At 34.2% G+C, this 14,344-nt stretch overlaps 4 protein-coding genes across 4 annotated transcripts; 3 read left to right on the top strand and 1 right to left on the bottom strand.

The window, feature by feature from the left end:
* Window positions 1-25: 25 nt before the first annotated feature.
* LOC101211481 (protein LSM12 homolog A) lies at window positions 26-2,131 on the bottom strand. The gene is made up of 5 exons (XM_004135181.3): window positions 1,852-2,131; window positions 1,586-1,745; window positions 1,432-1,512; window positions 771-894; window positions 26-638 (listed from the first exon to the last, which is right to left on the bottom strand). Exons 1-5 carry the CDS (start codon window positions 1,982-1,984, stop codon window positions 591-593), a joined length of 546 nt encoding a protein of 181 aa, XP_004135229.1. The 5' UTR covers window positions 1,985-2,131; the 3' UTR covers window positions 26-590.
* Window positions 2,132-4,271: 2,140 nt separating this feature from the next.
* On the top strand, window positions 4,272-6,301 carry LOC101210982 (protein ALTERED XYLOGLUCAN 4). The gene is made up of 2 exons (XM_004135179.3): window positions 4,272-4,795; window positions 4,898-6,301. Exons 1-2 carry the CDS (start codon window positions 4,579-4,581, stop codon window positions 6,013-6,015), a joined length of 1,335 nt encoding a protein of 444 aa, XP_004135227.1. The 5' UTR covers window positions 4,272-4,578; the 3' UTR covers window positions 6,016-6,301.
* Window positions 6,302-8,418: 2,117 nt separating this feature from the next.
* LOC101210740 lies at window positions 8,419-10,945 on the top strand. The gene is made up of 2 exons (XM_004135178.3): window positions 8,419-9,356; window positions 9,799-10,945. The coding sequence occupies exons 1-2, from the start codon at window positions 8,725-8,727 to the stop codon at window positions 10,064-10,066; spliced, it is 900 nt and encodes a 299-aa protein (XP_004135226.1). The 5' UTR covers window positions 8,419-8,724; the 3' UTR covers window positions 10,067-10,945.
* A 496-nt stretch (window positions 10,946-11,441) lies between these two features.
* Window positions 11,442-12,353, top strand: LOC101211231 (MLP-like protein 423). Its single transcript, XM_004135180.3, has 2 exons — window positions 11,442-11,838; window positions 11,915-12,353. Exons 1-2 carry the CDS (start codon window positions 11,652-11,654, stop codon window positions 12,193-12,195), a joined length of 468 nt encoding a protein of 155 aa, XP_004135228.1. The 5' UTR covers window positions 11,442-11,651; the 3' UTR covers window positions 12,196-12,353.
* The last annotated feature ends 1,991 nt before the right edge of the window (window positions 12,354-14,344 follow it).

Below are 14,344 nucleotides of genomic sequence, written 5' to 3'. Positions count from 1 at the left end.
AAAGAAAGAGCATGGAAAATAAATCAATCAATAAATCAATGTTCTTTTGGCGCCATAGGCTGTCCAAGCTTTTCATTTGCCTACTACTTTTTTTGAAGGAAGATGCCCACAACATCTACAAATGTAATTTCACACAACTTTTTAAACTCCAACGAACAGCATTGAAAGACATGGCAAATAAACTATAGAGGCAATCTTATGCCCAAACAATATCAATGTTAGACCATGAGACAGGCCGGTCATCTATTTCAAAACCTTTTCTTTTTCCACGTTATGACCAAATGCAATAAGTACAGTTATTACATTTGAATTTGCTTGTATACTTGCAGAGCAAATCTTGGGAAACTTTAAATATGGACACAGAAAGTGCTTTGTCGTGTCCAATGCAGTCCATAAACAGTAAAAAATCAACGACCAGAAACCACTAAGCAAAAAACTTTGGCTAACAGGTTACACTAAATTCGACTAGGTTACCACTCAAACACCAAATTCCTCCGAGATTGCTGACACTGATGCCTCTAAATCAGATAATACCTTGGCTCCGTACAGCTAACCGCACCCAGAAAAGAAAGGATAGGGATGAATGAGCATCACTGACCACCCCCACGAACTTGCAATCGCTTCCTCTCCCATTCAAGCTTTTAGAAAAAAATACATCAATATTTATACATTGACAAGTTTAAGGTCAGTTTGTGTAAGGCATCACAAAGAAAGAAATGAAAAACATATATCCATTCACAAGCTTTTCAATATTTATTGAACATTCATACCACTTTCTTCACGCGCTCATTGGCAGCAGGGGTGCCTCCGGAAACAGATTCAGGTAGGTAAGGACTGCTCACACGTACTTCATTCATTACAACTATCACAGTCTTGTCCCAACGAACAGGAAGCCTAATGATGTTAGTAAAAATGTAAAAACAAAAATGTATGGTAGAAAAATTATATTACAAACTTCAAGATGGAATTCTATCACTTTGGGTCTCATTCAGGTAGCATACCTCATGAAATGAGATAATCCAATGAACATACTTGGGTTTGCAACCCAGTAATTTCTAATAACAAAAAGCAGATACATCCCATTTTCATACCGTACAGATGCAAATACAATACTTTTACCTACTGAATTTAATTATAAACTAATGTATTCATTTTTTTAAAAAAAAACGGAGAATGATAAAAATAAATAGATAAATGTTAAAAAACAGCTTCGGAAGACAAACATGGTGAATTAGCCTTCTGGTCAGGTTAGCCCGTTCAAAATATCTAATAGCGGTCTATTATGTTCCAATTACCTAATCCTCCATTCCTTTTAGGATCCAATTTTCACTTTAACATGATAAAAGTGCTTGAATTTCTAGATTGAAATATCCAAAGGTTGATATGGCATTATGGCATTAAAGGATTCAAAACCATAAAAGAATTACTTACGTTTTAGATAGAGCATCAAAAATACTTTGAGCCTCGCTAGTGACACCCACTCCTATCCTCTCCGCCTCAGCCTCAGCTTGCCTAGAAAAAATCAATTAAACCCAACAACCAAATGTAGAGGAAACAATAGGTTATCGAAAAACAAAACCAAAACCTAATGGCAAGTTCTTCTCGGGCACGGAGAGTATTGAGATCGAGGTAACAGTTTTTGAGATCAAGAGGATCTTCACCATGTCCCAAAAACGAAAATTCCTTAATATAATTGGCCTTCAACAGCCTTATGTTCCTGCGAGGTCCTGGCTTTGAACCCTCCTGTATCGAAAGCAGAAAAATAACAACAGAAGGAAGAAACAGTCAAGGAATTCAAGATAACGAAAAGTGAAGAAAAAAAAAAAAAAACTAGAAATGAAGAAAGGATATGAAGGACGAGGATGTTGGAGGGGCGGTCAAAGGTAATGACTTGTCCTTGAAATTCATCTCCTAAGGTGGTCTTAATGGAGAAGAAAGATCCTACAGAGAAGTCATCTCCATTGCCGCTACCGTCCAGTGCCATTTTCTCCCCCTTCCTTCTTCCTCGCTATAAAATTTGTTTCCTCCTACTCAAGGAGTTGGGTAACCACTCAACTATCTAATCCCCATATAAATTAGGGCTTTGCCCTTTTCTTCAAACAACAATACCTTCTAATTTAATTATATATACATATATTTATTAACTTTACATTAATAACCCTATATTACTAATCTATCTCTTCTATTCTCGTTTCTTTTGTTATTAATTATAACATTGCTTCAAATCCATTTTTCTTTTTCTTTATCTAACCTAATTCAATCTTTCCAACTCGTGTTATTTTCATAATTAAATTTGTTCTTTAACATATCTCTCTCTCTCTCTCTTTTTTTTTTTTACTTTTATAATTGGATAATTAATTAAATAATTTAACCTCACAAATTAATTTTTATTTATTACGCGAATTGAAAAACTCCCTCTACAAAATATATATGAGTAATTTTATATTGTTTGGACTATTTTCCTAAGCCCAAAGATATGAAAGCTCAAAGGATTGGACTTCTTATGTCGCAAATCAAATCAATTGGATAGGGTGTGTGTAACTGACACTCATATTAACCTAACCTTCTCTTTGTTAAAAGTATTCATTTCTATTTATTGAATGCATACACTTAATTTAAGAAAGCATAATTCATGAATGTTTTTTAAATTTTGAAAAATGATCCTATTTAAATGTGATCATATGTGATTTGGGATAGTTCTCTCTAAGAGCTATGAAATCTTAAATTTTTCTAAATCTTTGAAACGGTGGAGAACTCCAAATTTTCGTTAGCTTGGGTTTGGTTAATTATTGGATCTAATATTAGTTGATATTTGGGCCAAATCAAGCAATAATCCATTTAATTAAATAAATAAGAAGTCACAAGTACATACCAATAGTTATTCATACATGTTATTTGAGTTTTTAATCAAAGAAGCAATTACAAGTGACCACATGACAACAAACCAAATAAAATCTTATATTATATGCCCATATCTAATTTATTCAATCAAATATAAAGTTTAAATTATAAAATTAAACTTTGTTGTCTTCAGCCACATGTGAATTCTGACACTTCCATTTCAACAAAATACAAAATCCCTCACTCAATCATGTGAGACCATCAACACAAAACTAATTAAGACAGTCTAATTACACACTATTTTTATCATCACCAAATCAATCCTAATTTAGTTCATTAAATTCTCTAATTCTCAAATATTATGTTTTCCTTCTTACACTAACTTTTAAAACGATGAAAATCATAACCTACAAAAGAGAAAACTTGAACATGTTGGTGTGATCCTTTTGCACAAACTTTATGTTAAGCTTAAGTTAGAGAGTAAAAGGATGTCTAATAATCCAAGTTGCCTCATATAAAACTATAAATTATGTATTTTATAGAGTTGATTAATCTAGATTGTTCGGTTGGAGTTTCGAAATCACTTTACTGATAATTATATAACCTCCTGATAGAGAGGTATGCAAATTTTATGTTTGGCTAGGATTGGTTAAGGATCCTACTGCAATTTTTGAAAGCAAGTGAAACTTTAAAAGAAAAAAGTTAAGAGTTTTTTATTACAGTAATAAAGCTGTGATGTGCACATAAAAAGAAAAATGGTTTATAAATGTTGTCTCGTCATCAAATTAATAAATGATTATTGCACACTATTTGAGAAACAGACAATATTAATTAAATGAAAACTGTAACTAATTAATGGTATTTAAGCCCATAAATCGATTACTGTTGTTGAAATATAATGAGTGAATATTCATTAGACTTAAATTGTAAATGATATTTTCTTTTATTTATTCATAGGAAAACGAAAACACATGTTAGACTTTTGACCAATTAACAAAATTTATCATGGGTTGGGTAAGGCAGGTGTGGAATTAAACTATAATTGCAAATTCCCAATCTTTTTAAAAAGGGTTAGGTTAATCATCAAAGTTTATGGATGGATCTTCAAAGTCCAAGTTGTTGTAGATGGTTGGATTATTATAAACCTAAAACAAAAGTAGACAAATGGGATAGTTCACTGTTGTTGTTGTTATTATTATTTGGCATCAATCAATTGTGAATGAAATGAAATGTATTGATTAATTTAAAATGTGTTGAGAAAGAGAAAGAGAAAGAGAAAGAGAGAGAGAGCTAAGTTGAATTTGGTCATTAAATTCAATGATAAAGAGTAAAGCTAAAAGACAGGAAAGCCCCTAATAGAACGTGAAATCCTTATTGGGGTTCAAAACGTGGAGAGAAATATGATTAACTCAACTCAACTCCACTGGTGGAAACAAGAGTGGACAAATCATATTGAAATAAAGTAATAGAAACCTCAAGCCTCTTGTTGTAATTAAGAGAAAAGGAAAAAGCATTTCATCTACCAATGGGAAGGAACCACGTGTGACGTCTTAGCGAGTTTTGGGCCAAAGGCAAAAACCCACTGGTAAATCAGGTCCTTGTCTGCAAATTCAGCTATCACCCCCATCGTCCTCCACACTTGAGAAGCAAAAAAAGAAAAGGAAAAGCTGAGAGCTTTTTCGTCTTTGTCCGCCATTGAAGTTGGAGACATCAAAAGAAAGGAAGGTTTTTGTAAAAATGGGGTTTATTACAAATCTCTTGAAGGAACAGCGGCATACTCTGTTCATCAGAAAGCTTTTACCTTGGTTCATTTATGCCCTTCTTCCATTAGCTTTCTTCCGATTATACTTTCATCCTATTCATCTTCCACTAAATTCCATTCATCAGACACCCCAAATCGTCGTTTCTTCGTCTTTGTCGACTCCTCCTTTTTCATCTTCTCCTGTTCTTGAAGGTACAGCAGCAGGAGGACTACTTCTTTTATGAATCTATTATTTCAGGTCTTTTGTTGTTCATTTACTAACAAAGAATCTGCAAATTTGTTTTCTTTCTACAGAAGAAGTAAATGCCATTACTGAAACTCCATGTGATTACACCGACGGCAAATGGGTCCCCGACAAGTTGGGACCTTTATACAATGGTTCAACCTGCGGTACAATCAAAGCTGCCCAAAATTGCATCGCTCATGGTCGAACAGACTTGGGCTATCTTTACTGGCGATGGAAGCCCCACAAATGCTCTCTCTCAAGGTTTGACCCCAATAAATTTTTTCACTTAATGACTAACAAACACATAGCCTTCATCGGGGATTCAATGGCTAGAAACCAAGTGGAATCCCTCCTCTGTATTTTATCCTCTGTTTCCAAACCCCATCTCGTTTACAGAGACGGTAAGGACAACAAATTCCGGCGATGGAAATTCCCATCTTATAATCTCACTCTTTCTGTTTACTGGTCACCGTTTCTCGTCGACGGAATTGAAAAATCAAACGCCGGTCCTAATCACAACAAACTTTTTTTACATCGTGTGAATGAGAAATGGGCTGTGGATTTAGATGATTTCCATTTGATTGTATTCTCAATCGGCCATTGGTATTTACATCCAGCAGTATATTACGAAGGGGATGAATTAGTTATGGGGTGTCATTACTGCCCTGGTTTAAACCACACCGAGATTGGATTCTATGATGCTTTGAGAAAGGCATTGAGGACGACATTTCAGACGGTAATCGACAGAAGAAACCCGGCGAACAGCGATGAACTGAACATATTTCTGGCAACATTTTCCCCCTCGCACTTCGACGGGGACTGGGACAAGGCCGGGGCGTGCCCGAAAACGAAGCCTTATGAGGAAACTGAGAAGAAATTGGAGGGTATGGATGCAGAAATAAGAGGGATTGAAATGGAGGAAGTGGAAGAAGCAAAATCTAGAGCGAAACAAAATGGGGGGCTGAGGATTGAAGCTTTGGATGTGACGAAGATATCGATGTTGAGGCCCGATGGGCATCCTGGTCCTTACATGAACCCATTTCCATTTGCCAATGGGGTTGGAGATCGTATTCAGAATGATTGTGTTCATTGGTGTTTGCCTGGCCCTGTCGATACTTGGAATGAGATTCTTTTGGAAATTATGAACAATTGGGAGAGACAATCAAGTAGAAACAGAGGATTATGAGGGTACATTCATTCTTAAACTTCATTACATTCATCCTAAATTCATAGTTCATACTTACTTACTCTTATATTTGTTGCCTTCCCATCTATACAAATTAGGCCTGTTTGATGTTGGTGGAAGGTTTGATATTTGAATTGAATCTCCCTACTTGTCACAAAAACAAAACCCCTAAATTACAAGTTTAGTTACCCAAGTTTGAGATTTTTGTTTATTTGTAATACCTACAATTTTGTGTCTAATGAATCTCTTGATGGTGTTTGAGGTGGTATCATGAAGTTTGAAGTTATATCTTGGAGTTAGAAAGTTTATTTTAAAGTTGTTTAGTTATAGTTATAGTTATTCCATATACGTTCAAGAGAGAAAAAACAGTGAAGATGAAAATTTTCATTTAACATAAAGTCGTTGGGTCTAACATCTCTAGCCCAACCAAATTGAACTAGTTGAATCTTAATACCATTACAAATTTAAAAAAGAAAACTTAAAAGTCTATTAGAAAATTCTAAACTTATAGAAACTGTTGAATACAAATAAATTCAAATTCACTATCATTTAATTGGTCAAGACATTTCTCTCACAAGAGTATGGTCTTTATTTACTTTCTTATGAGATAATTTTTTTTTCTTTGTTCATACAAAATTGGAGGAATTTTCTTTTTAAGTTTGTGGAGTTTTGAAAATTTTGCTTTTGGGTTGTGGTGGGGAATTTAATGAAGGAGATTCTTCTTCATGTGTGGGGGGCAGGGAGGTCTTTTGCAATGCAAGACAGCTTCATCTTGTACTATTTGAGATGTACAATTGTTAACTAATTAGGAAAATATTTATGGTTTTTTAATTTCTTTTGGATAATTTTTTTTTCCATTTAATGAATTTTCATATCCTTGAATTGTTTCTATAATTCTTGGCTGTTTCTTCAAAATGTTGCATTTTTTTTTTTGTAATTGCTTTCCGTTTTAATTTGTGTTAATAATGTAACGTTTATGTTATTGAATTTGTTTGTTTAAATGAAAATTATCTCTCAGGAAGGAAATCTCAAATAATACCTCTTTTATTTAGTATAAATATTACTCTTGTATTATTAGAGTTAATCTCTTTGTTTGTACTAACAATAATATATATTTAGTAGAAATAACTGTTTGGAAGTAATTCACTTTTTAAACTCAAATATCTCCCACCTCATTTTTCCCATATGCATAACAAACTATACGCTTCTTTTAGTTGTTGACATTTAATAATTAATGTAGTATTGGTTATATATAATTTACTCTTCTCTTCGTACTGTGAGGATAAATAGAACACTACGAGGAGCTAGATTATGTTTTTCATAATCATTCATTTCTATCTTTTTTTTTTTTTTTTTCCTTCCCAATCATTCTCACTCTTTCTTCAATTCCTCTCCAAACACGTACTACCATAACATTACCTATCACAATCATTTTCTCTAAACGTATACTATTATAAGATTAATCCTTCCATAAACCACTCCTTCTTTCAAATTGAATAGTAACTAAAAATGAAAATATATGTATTTTATAAGGAAGTAAAAAATATAATACATATAAATTAAGTTTATTGAATTAAAGGTTGTATGGCACATTTGGAAATCATAGCTGTGATTGTTAGAGCATTGAATGTTACTGAGTCAAGTTTCTACAGCCAATTGATGAGAAGTGAAAAACAATAAAATTATATATATATATATATATATATATTCATATTTTGACCTTGAGTTTAATATTACATTATTTATGCCAATTAAATTGTGCTTATTTTGAAAACAATAAAAAATTTGATCATATTAAGAAATCACAAATTAACAAAATATTGAGATATAAATAAGAAAATTGTATAAAATGACATAAATATTTTCGATATTGAGTTCTATTATATATATATATATATATATATATATTTTGCTATTTTTGGAAGGATTGATGTGATTAATCATTTTCTTTTGTACAATTTATAAAAGACAAAAGCTTAAGGATAAAGGAAAAGAGCAGAATCACCTACTGGTGACGATCTTCAACTCATACAGTAGAAAATCTAAATTTGCAAGCACGAGGAGCAGAGTTACATTGATGATTTGTCCATAGAAAGTCAAGAGTAGACTCACTCAAGTGAATATTCCGAAGAGCATCGACGAAAATGATTACAATTTTCACGAGGAGATTGCAAATGATATTGGAACCAATCTGGATTTAGAAGGAAGAGATATGGACCTGAGGGGAGTTGTTGGAATAATATTAAATATGGTAAAGACTTGAACAAGCTCAACAATACAGGAGGTGGTCCTCCATGGCAATATGATATCACCATTCTCATCGTGAAATGCAAATAAAAGCTTATTTCAGTAACCACAGTTAAATATTAAGAATATGACAATTCTCAAATTTCGTACTCCATCTCAGTTTATGAAAAAGTTGCAACGATGCCATTCCTCAATGTTCATCATTTGCCAACGAAATCTTCTCCTCCTTTATCATCTAGAATTGAAATACTTGCGTAATATTAAAATTAACGTTGAGAAACCCAATAGAAATTTCCGAAAATTCACCAAACCATGTATTAATTTTGTTTTAATGGTCGATGGTTTAAAAATGTTTTGACTTCATTGTATTAATCGACAAATCCAAGTTTAATAATCATCGATGACGCTAGAATCGGATCTTATCGATTCCCCTGGAGCTGCAATTACCGAGCTTTCCATTCTATGGCCATAGCCTTCTCCTTCTCGCCTCCTCTGGATCTACACCGCCATCGCCTTCTTCCACAACATCGAACTTTTCCAACTCTTCCCATTTCTTCATACCCATTTCCCCTTTTCCTCAAGAATCAATCCTTCAAAACTTCATCAGCTCCCCTTCATTCCTCACCCACGACATTGGACTCTTCGCTTCTCGATGACCCACTTCGGACTGGTCGATTTCTGACCAACGATGAGTTTGAGAAGCTCAAGTTGCTTGGGGATTTTGGGTATTTTAAGGAATTGGAATCTGGGTTTATTTGGGTTCGGGTTATGAGAGATGATGAACTTGATGCCACTGTTGGGTTACTCGCTGAATCATTTGCAGAGTCAATGTTCTGGCCTTCTAGCTATATTTCTTTGCTGAGGTTTTTGGTTAAACAGTATTTGATTGAAAGAAGGGCTCTGATGCCACACACAGCCACACTTATTGGATTTTATAAACGCAAAGATGCAGATGAAGAAGAGGCTGAACAGTTGGCTGGCACAGTGGAGGTTTGCTTTGATAAGAGAGGTGCTAATGCATCGCCCCCCACTCCCACACCTCCTAAGGATTCGCCTTACATATGCAACATGACAGTTCAAAAGGAGCTTCGGAGGTTTGTTTACTTCACCAATTAGGTTCTGTAATATTTGTTCAGGTTTAACTAGCTACAGTTGTTAATGTATTACTTGCTACAACCCTCAGCATTCTGAACTCTAGGCTTGCCTCTTAGATTGTATCATGCAGAAAAGGAAGCTTTATGATCAGGAATTTAGAATTTGAATAGCATGATCAATCTTATAATAGTTCTACTGGTTTAGCCATTATATTCTCAGTTAAAAAGTTGGAAGTTTGAATGTGGGGATTATATTGGTTAGCGGTATGATATTGTCAACTTTAGGGATAACTCCAGTTTTGTGGAAGGTTTCATCCAAAAGGTCTCATACTGTTGAAGATTCTTGTCTTTACTTATATACCATAAATATTTCTGTTACCTAGTCAATGTGGAACTTAGGTCCATGATAAAGTCTAAGAGTTTAAAGTTGTGGAATTTTCAGGAGGGGTATTGGGTGGCATCTTTTGAAGGCTGGTGAGGAATTGATTTCACAAATGAGTACCTCGAGGGAGGTGTACCTGCATTGTAGAATGATTGACAATGCTCCTTTCAACATGTATACAAAAGCTGGCTATAGCGTTGTGCAGACTGATACCATAATAATCTTGTTGATGCTGCAGAGGCGCAAGCACTTGATGCGCAAGAAGCTTCCTGCCATGACCAGGAGCAGTCCTTCTGAATCAGATGTACCAATTTCTCTTGAAGGATGAAGTTGTGAATGGTATAGAAAACTTGCTGCACTTTCTACTGAGGTAGATAACATTATGGGCTTATTATTACCCTGCCACTTCTACTAATTTCCCCCCTTTTTCCTCTTTGAAGCTAAGAATTTTGCTTGTAAAATTACTCTGTACATATTTGTAGATTACAGACTATAACTTCGAGATCCTTTTCAATCAACTTCTTTCTTGATAATCTTTTGTCAAGAAAGTATACTTGTGAAAGTTGGAATTCAATCCTTTCAATAACTATGTTCGGTAAGCTCTTTATGTTATTGGAAAGTTGCTGATCAAAGTTAAAAATTATTTAATGAGATAGTGTAAAGTAAGTAGCTGTGAAGAAGCATTGGAATGAATGATTCTAGAAGTAAACAATTATTCTTCTCAGCATTTTTGAGGTGCAAGCTCGCTCCCTTAGTCTGAAGCTTCACATCCCTGAAGTTTGCTGAAGTTTGAGACGAGCAACTCAAAGAGTTGCCCGATTTGATAGCATAGACTGAGCATGAATACACCTTCAATAGATACAGAGTAATAGCAAAAAGTGTAGTAAGTCACATGATTTAGCATGTGGATTGCTATCTATGTTATTGTTGGACAATAATATACAGGGGCCTTTTCAGGTAAATGCCTCAGGAATTATAGCTGATTATCTCACACAACTATCAAGTACCAAGGCAAAATACCCCTTGGAAAAACCTTGCCATTGTCAATCCTCAATCCCAAGTTGCTTGTCTGGTTGTGTTTGTTGCTGCCAACAGAAGTCCTCATTGGCTACTATGCAATACTGTTTCTCTTGTACTGTTATGGGCATTTCTTTAAATACTTGATTCATTAGAACGTTGTGCTTTTTCACGTCTGTTGAACTATTAAGATGCTTCTCTCTTCATAGTCAATCTCTAATAAGATTTATGGTCATGTTACTAGGCTTATTCATCCTCAAGCTTTTAAATTTGAACAGGAGATATATGTTAATAATATAAAGCAGTTCTGTTTCTGTAGTCCACCAAATGGGGTTTGTACATTGCAAGAACTTGTTATATGTGTAACTCACAATCCGACGGAATCATATGACAATGAGAAGGTTTGTATTCTAAACTAACTGCATACCATTTTAAGATCCTCAGTAGTAGGAGAGTGTATAGTTGATTAGCTGAAAACTACCCCTGCTAATAGTAAGGTTGGAGAGGATGAACATCTCAATATCATGACTCAAAAGTGAGAAATTTTCAAGGATGAAAAACATAATCGTTTACATTGACTATTGTTTGGGTCAACACATGTACCTTGGACCTTGAGAACTATTAGGGTCGGTGGCTTTCGTGAGATTCGATTTAATAAAGATAAGGCATGCCAAGTCGCCTCCATCATCAACACCTCTATTCTTTTTTGTTCGTGGGTCAATCAATAATTAAGTCTGCTGCAAAATATGGAGGGGAAGTTTGTGGTTAGCCTCTGTCTTTGGTACCGGCCATTAAAGCGGCAGTTGAACTTCTCCTACCCAATTTAAAGCTCCCTGCTTCACCATTGCTACATATTCACGGGTGCCTCACTCTTTCCAACTCACTGATCTTCAACAATGGCTTCTGATGGAACGCTTAGTGTAGAGTTGGACGTGAAGTCCGTCGCAGACAAGTTCTGGAAGAACATGAGGGACTCAACAATCATCTTCCCTAAGGCCTTCCCCCATGACTACAAAAGCATTGAAGTCCTTGAAGGCGACGGGAAAGCAGTTGGTTCCATTCGCCTCATTACATACTCTGAGGGTAAACAACTTTAGTAATTTTTTCTTCTTCTCATACATAAGATTTCACTCATTTTGTTTGTGAATTTGTGGATCAGGTTCTCCAATAGTTAAAGAGTCGAAAGAGAGGATCGAGGCTGTGGACGAGGAAAAGAAGACAGTTTCTTACAGCGTGATAGAAGGGGATCTTCTCAAGTACTACAAGAGTTTCAAGGGGCACATTGCTGTGATTCCTAAAGAAGAGGAAAATGGGAGTTCAGTGAAATGGAGCTGCGAGTTCGAGAAGGCGAGTGAGGAGATTCCTGATCCTCATGCCATAAAGGATTTTGTGGTGAAGAATTTCATGGAACTCGACGACTACTGTCATCAGCAAGCATAGACCCAATCATATTAAGGCTATGGAGAATAATATGGTTCCTTTGTATGCGTTTTTGGTGTTTAATATTCTCTTCATCTGCTTCTTCTTGGCAATATAAATTAAATAATCCTCATCTTGTTCTATCTAAGCTTGCATTATGGACTATTTCTTTTGATTTTGATCTTAGTATTTTGATTTCCATTTAAAAATTAGTTCTTACCGTGATTAATTATAATTATTTCAAATCAATTATTAGACATGAAGAATGAATATTTAGTGAATGAATGAACTTAATAATGATGCAACCGTTTATAGTGCTTTTAAACTCGACTGGTTAATATAACCGAAACACAAAGATCTCTTGTAATAAAGAAAAGTAATAATAATCAAACAAAAATAAAATACAGCACGAAAAAGATGAAAAAATTGGCATCAAATAAAATTGAAAATGCATATACGAGACAAAATTAAACTGATCTATATCGATATATGATAATGGAGAAGAAGCATATACAATACATATGATCATATCAAGGGGATCGGAGCATTATTAAACACCATACAAAGGAACCAACATACAATTGTTATTCTTAAATCTATGCTCTGCAGTTGCAAAACATAGTCATTAAGTTCAGAAAAATGGTTCACCACATAGTCCTTAATGACGTGAGGATCAGGCATCTCTTGTTAAGAAATATGGAGCCCATTTTCTTTAACTTTAAAGTTTGCTTAACCAATAAGCCAACATGCATGTGATTTGCTAAATTGGAGGTGGTCTATTATAGAAAATGGATTTGGGCGGTGAAAGGCTTCTTTAAATTGGCAAAATTAGAAAAAGATATGTGTGGTTGGGTTTGAGATTGCCGAGAGCTTTTCTTGGTGAAGAAGAAGAAAATTTGTGAGTTTTTGTTCTTCTGTAATTTTCTTTCCATTTCCCTTGAGAGTTTTGTTAGCTTCCTAAGAGTGATTCGTGAGAGAGAAAACTCTTGTAGACTGTTTTGGTGGAACCATACATCAAGTAGCAGAAAAGACGTAGGATGAAAACCAGTATAAACCGAGAGTGTCATTAAATTCTCTCAAACTTATTTTATCACCATCGTTCTTATTGCTTGAAAGCTTATATTTGTTTATTATCTATTCTTTTAAGCTAGTGGGTTACAAATTGATTATTTCGTATAATCTTGTTGTTTCAAAGCTTAGGTTTGTTTATCTATTCTTTTAAGCTAGCAGGTTATATTACTGAATTTGGTTGATCAATTGATTGATATACTATTATCCTCATAATCTCTTCACTAGGCTTCTCAAACTCAGAACTCCATTTCACTAAACTCCCATTTCCATCTGCTTTAGGATTCACAACAATGTGCCCCTTGAAACTCTTGTAGTATTTCAGAACACTCCGTTGTATCGATCCTCTCTTTAATCCGAGAACTTAATCCATGAATATCCATAAGGTGAAAGGAATGGCTAATCGAACCGACTGCTTTTCGTCGCCTTCGAGGACTTCGATGCTTTAATTTTATAGTACTTGGAGAGGACCTTGGGGAAGATGATGGTTGTTGAATCCTTTATGCAATTCCAAAACTCGTTTGCAACGGACTTCAAGTTCACCTCTACGCTAAGCGTTCCATTAGAAGCCATTGTTGAATAATATCAATGAGTTTGATAGCCATAATAATTCCAACAACTTTGAGTTTACTTGTGAGAAATTATATGCCAAGATTCAATTTAAATACAAAAAATTTAGGGTGAGAAAGAGAATAATCTAAATTATATTGAATATAATATAATAAATAGGAAAAAATTAATTTTTAATAAAAATTATTTTAAATATAAAAAACTTTTGGAAAAAATATATATTTCTGTTATATACATTTTAACTAAGGAATGCTCTTCTTTACTTATAAAAAATGAAATGGTTTCTGTGACAAAGTTTTTCTTTATAAAAATTTGATATTGTTAATTTACAAATTTATTATGAAAATATGGTTGTTGTCCACTATTTAGTAATTAGAAATAAATAAAATTGGACATTGATTATGATATGTATATAATCAAACAAAACAACAAAATAGGCAGTAGAAGACAAGAGATGATACTTAAAAAGAAATATATGTTCCTAATACAAACACCAATATATGGATTGAATTCCCTCGAGAGTTGGTAAAGC

This window comes from Cucumis sativus, chromosome 5 (assembly GCF_000004075.3).
Source record: "Cucumis sativus cultivar 9930 chromosome 5, Cucumber_9930_V3, whole genome shotgun sequence".
Taxonomy (NCBI): Eukaryota; Viridiplantae; Streptophyta; class Magnoliopsida; order Cucurbitales; family Cucurbitaceae; genus Cucumis; species Cucumis sativus.
This window is presented reverse-complemented; position numbering and strand designations above follow the sequence as displayed.

Bases quoted from the DNA above. Each gene is read 5' to 3' on its own strand.
- LOC101210982 (XM_004135179.3), top strand. From the start codon at position 4,579: ATGGGGTTTATTACAAATCTCTTGAAGGAACAGCGGCATACTCTGTTC. The intron at 4,796-4,897 runs GTACAGCAGCAG...TTCTTTCTACAG, and splicing joins ATCTTCTCCTGTTCTTGAAG to AAGAAGTAAATGCCATTACT.
- LOC101211231 (XM_004135180.3), top strand. From the start codon at position 11,652: ATGGCTTCTGATGGAACGCTTAGTGTAGAGTTGGACGTGAAGTCCGTC. The intron at 11,839-11,914 runs GTAAACAACTTT...TTTGTGGATCAG, and splicing joins CCTCATTACATACTCTGAGG to GTTCTCCAATAGTTAAAGAG.
- LOC101211481 (XM_004135181.3), bottom strand. From the start codon at position 1,984: ATGGCACTGGACGGTAGCGGCAATGGAGATGACTTCTCTGTAGGATCT. The intron at 1,746-1,851 runs ATATCCTTTCTT...TGCTTTCGATAC, and splicing joins CTCCAACATCCTCGTCCTTC to AGGAGGGTTCAAAGCCAGGA. The intron at 895-1,431 runs GTAAGTAATTCT...TAACATCATTAG, and splicing joins TTTGATGCTCTATCTAAAAC to GCTTCCTGTTCGTTGGGACA.
- LOC101210740 (XM_004135178.3), top strand. From the start codon at position 8,725: ATGGCCATAGCCTTCTCCTTCTCGCCTCCTCTGGATCTACACCGCCAT. The intron at 9,357-9,798 runs GTTTGTTTACTT...TGGAATTTTCAG, and splicing joins GTTCAAAAGGAGCTTCGGAG to GAGGGGTATTGGGTGGCATC.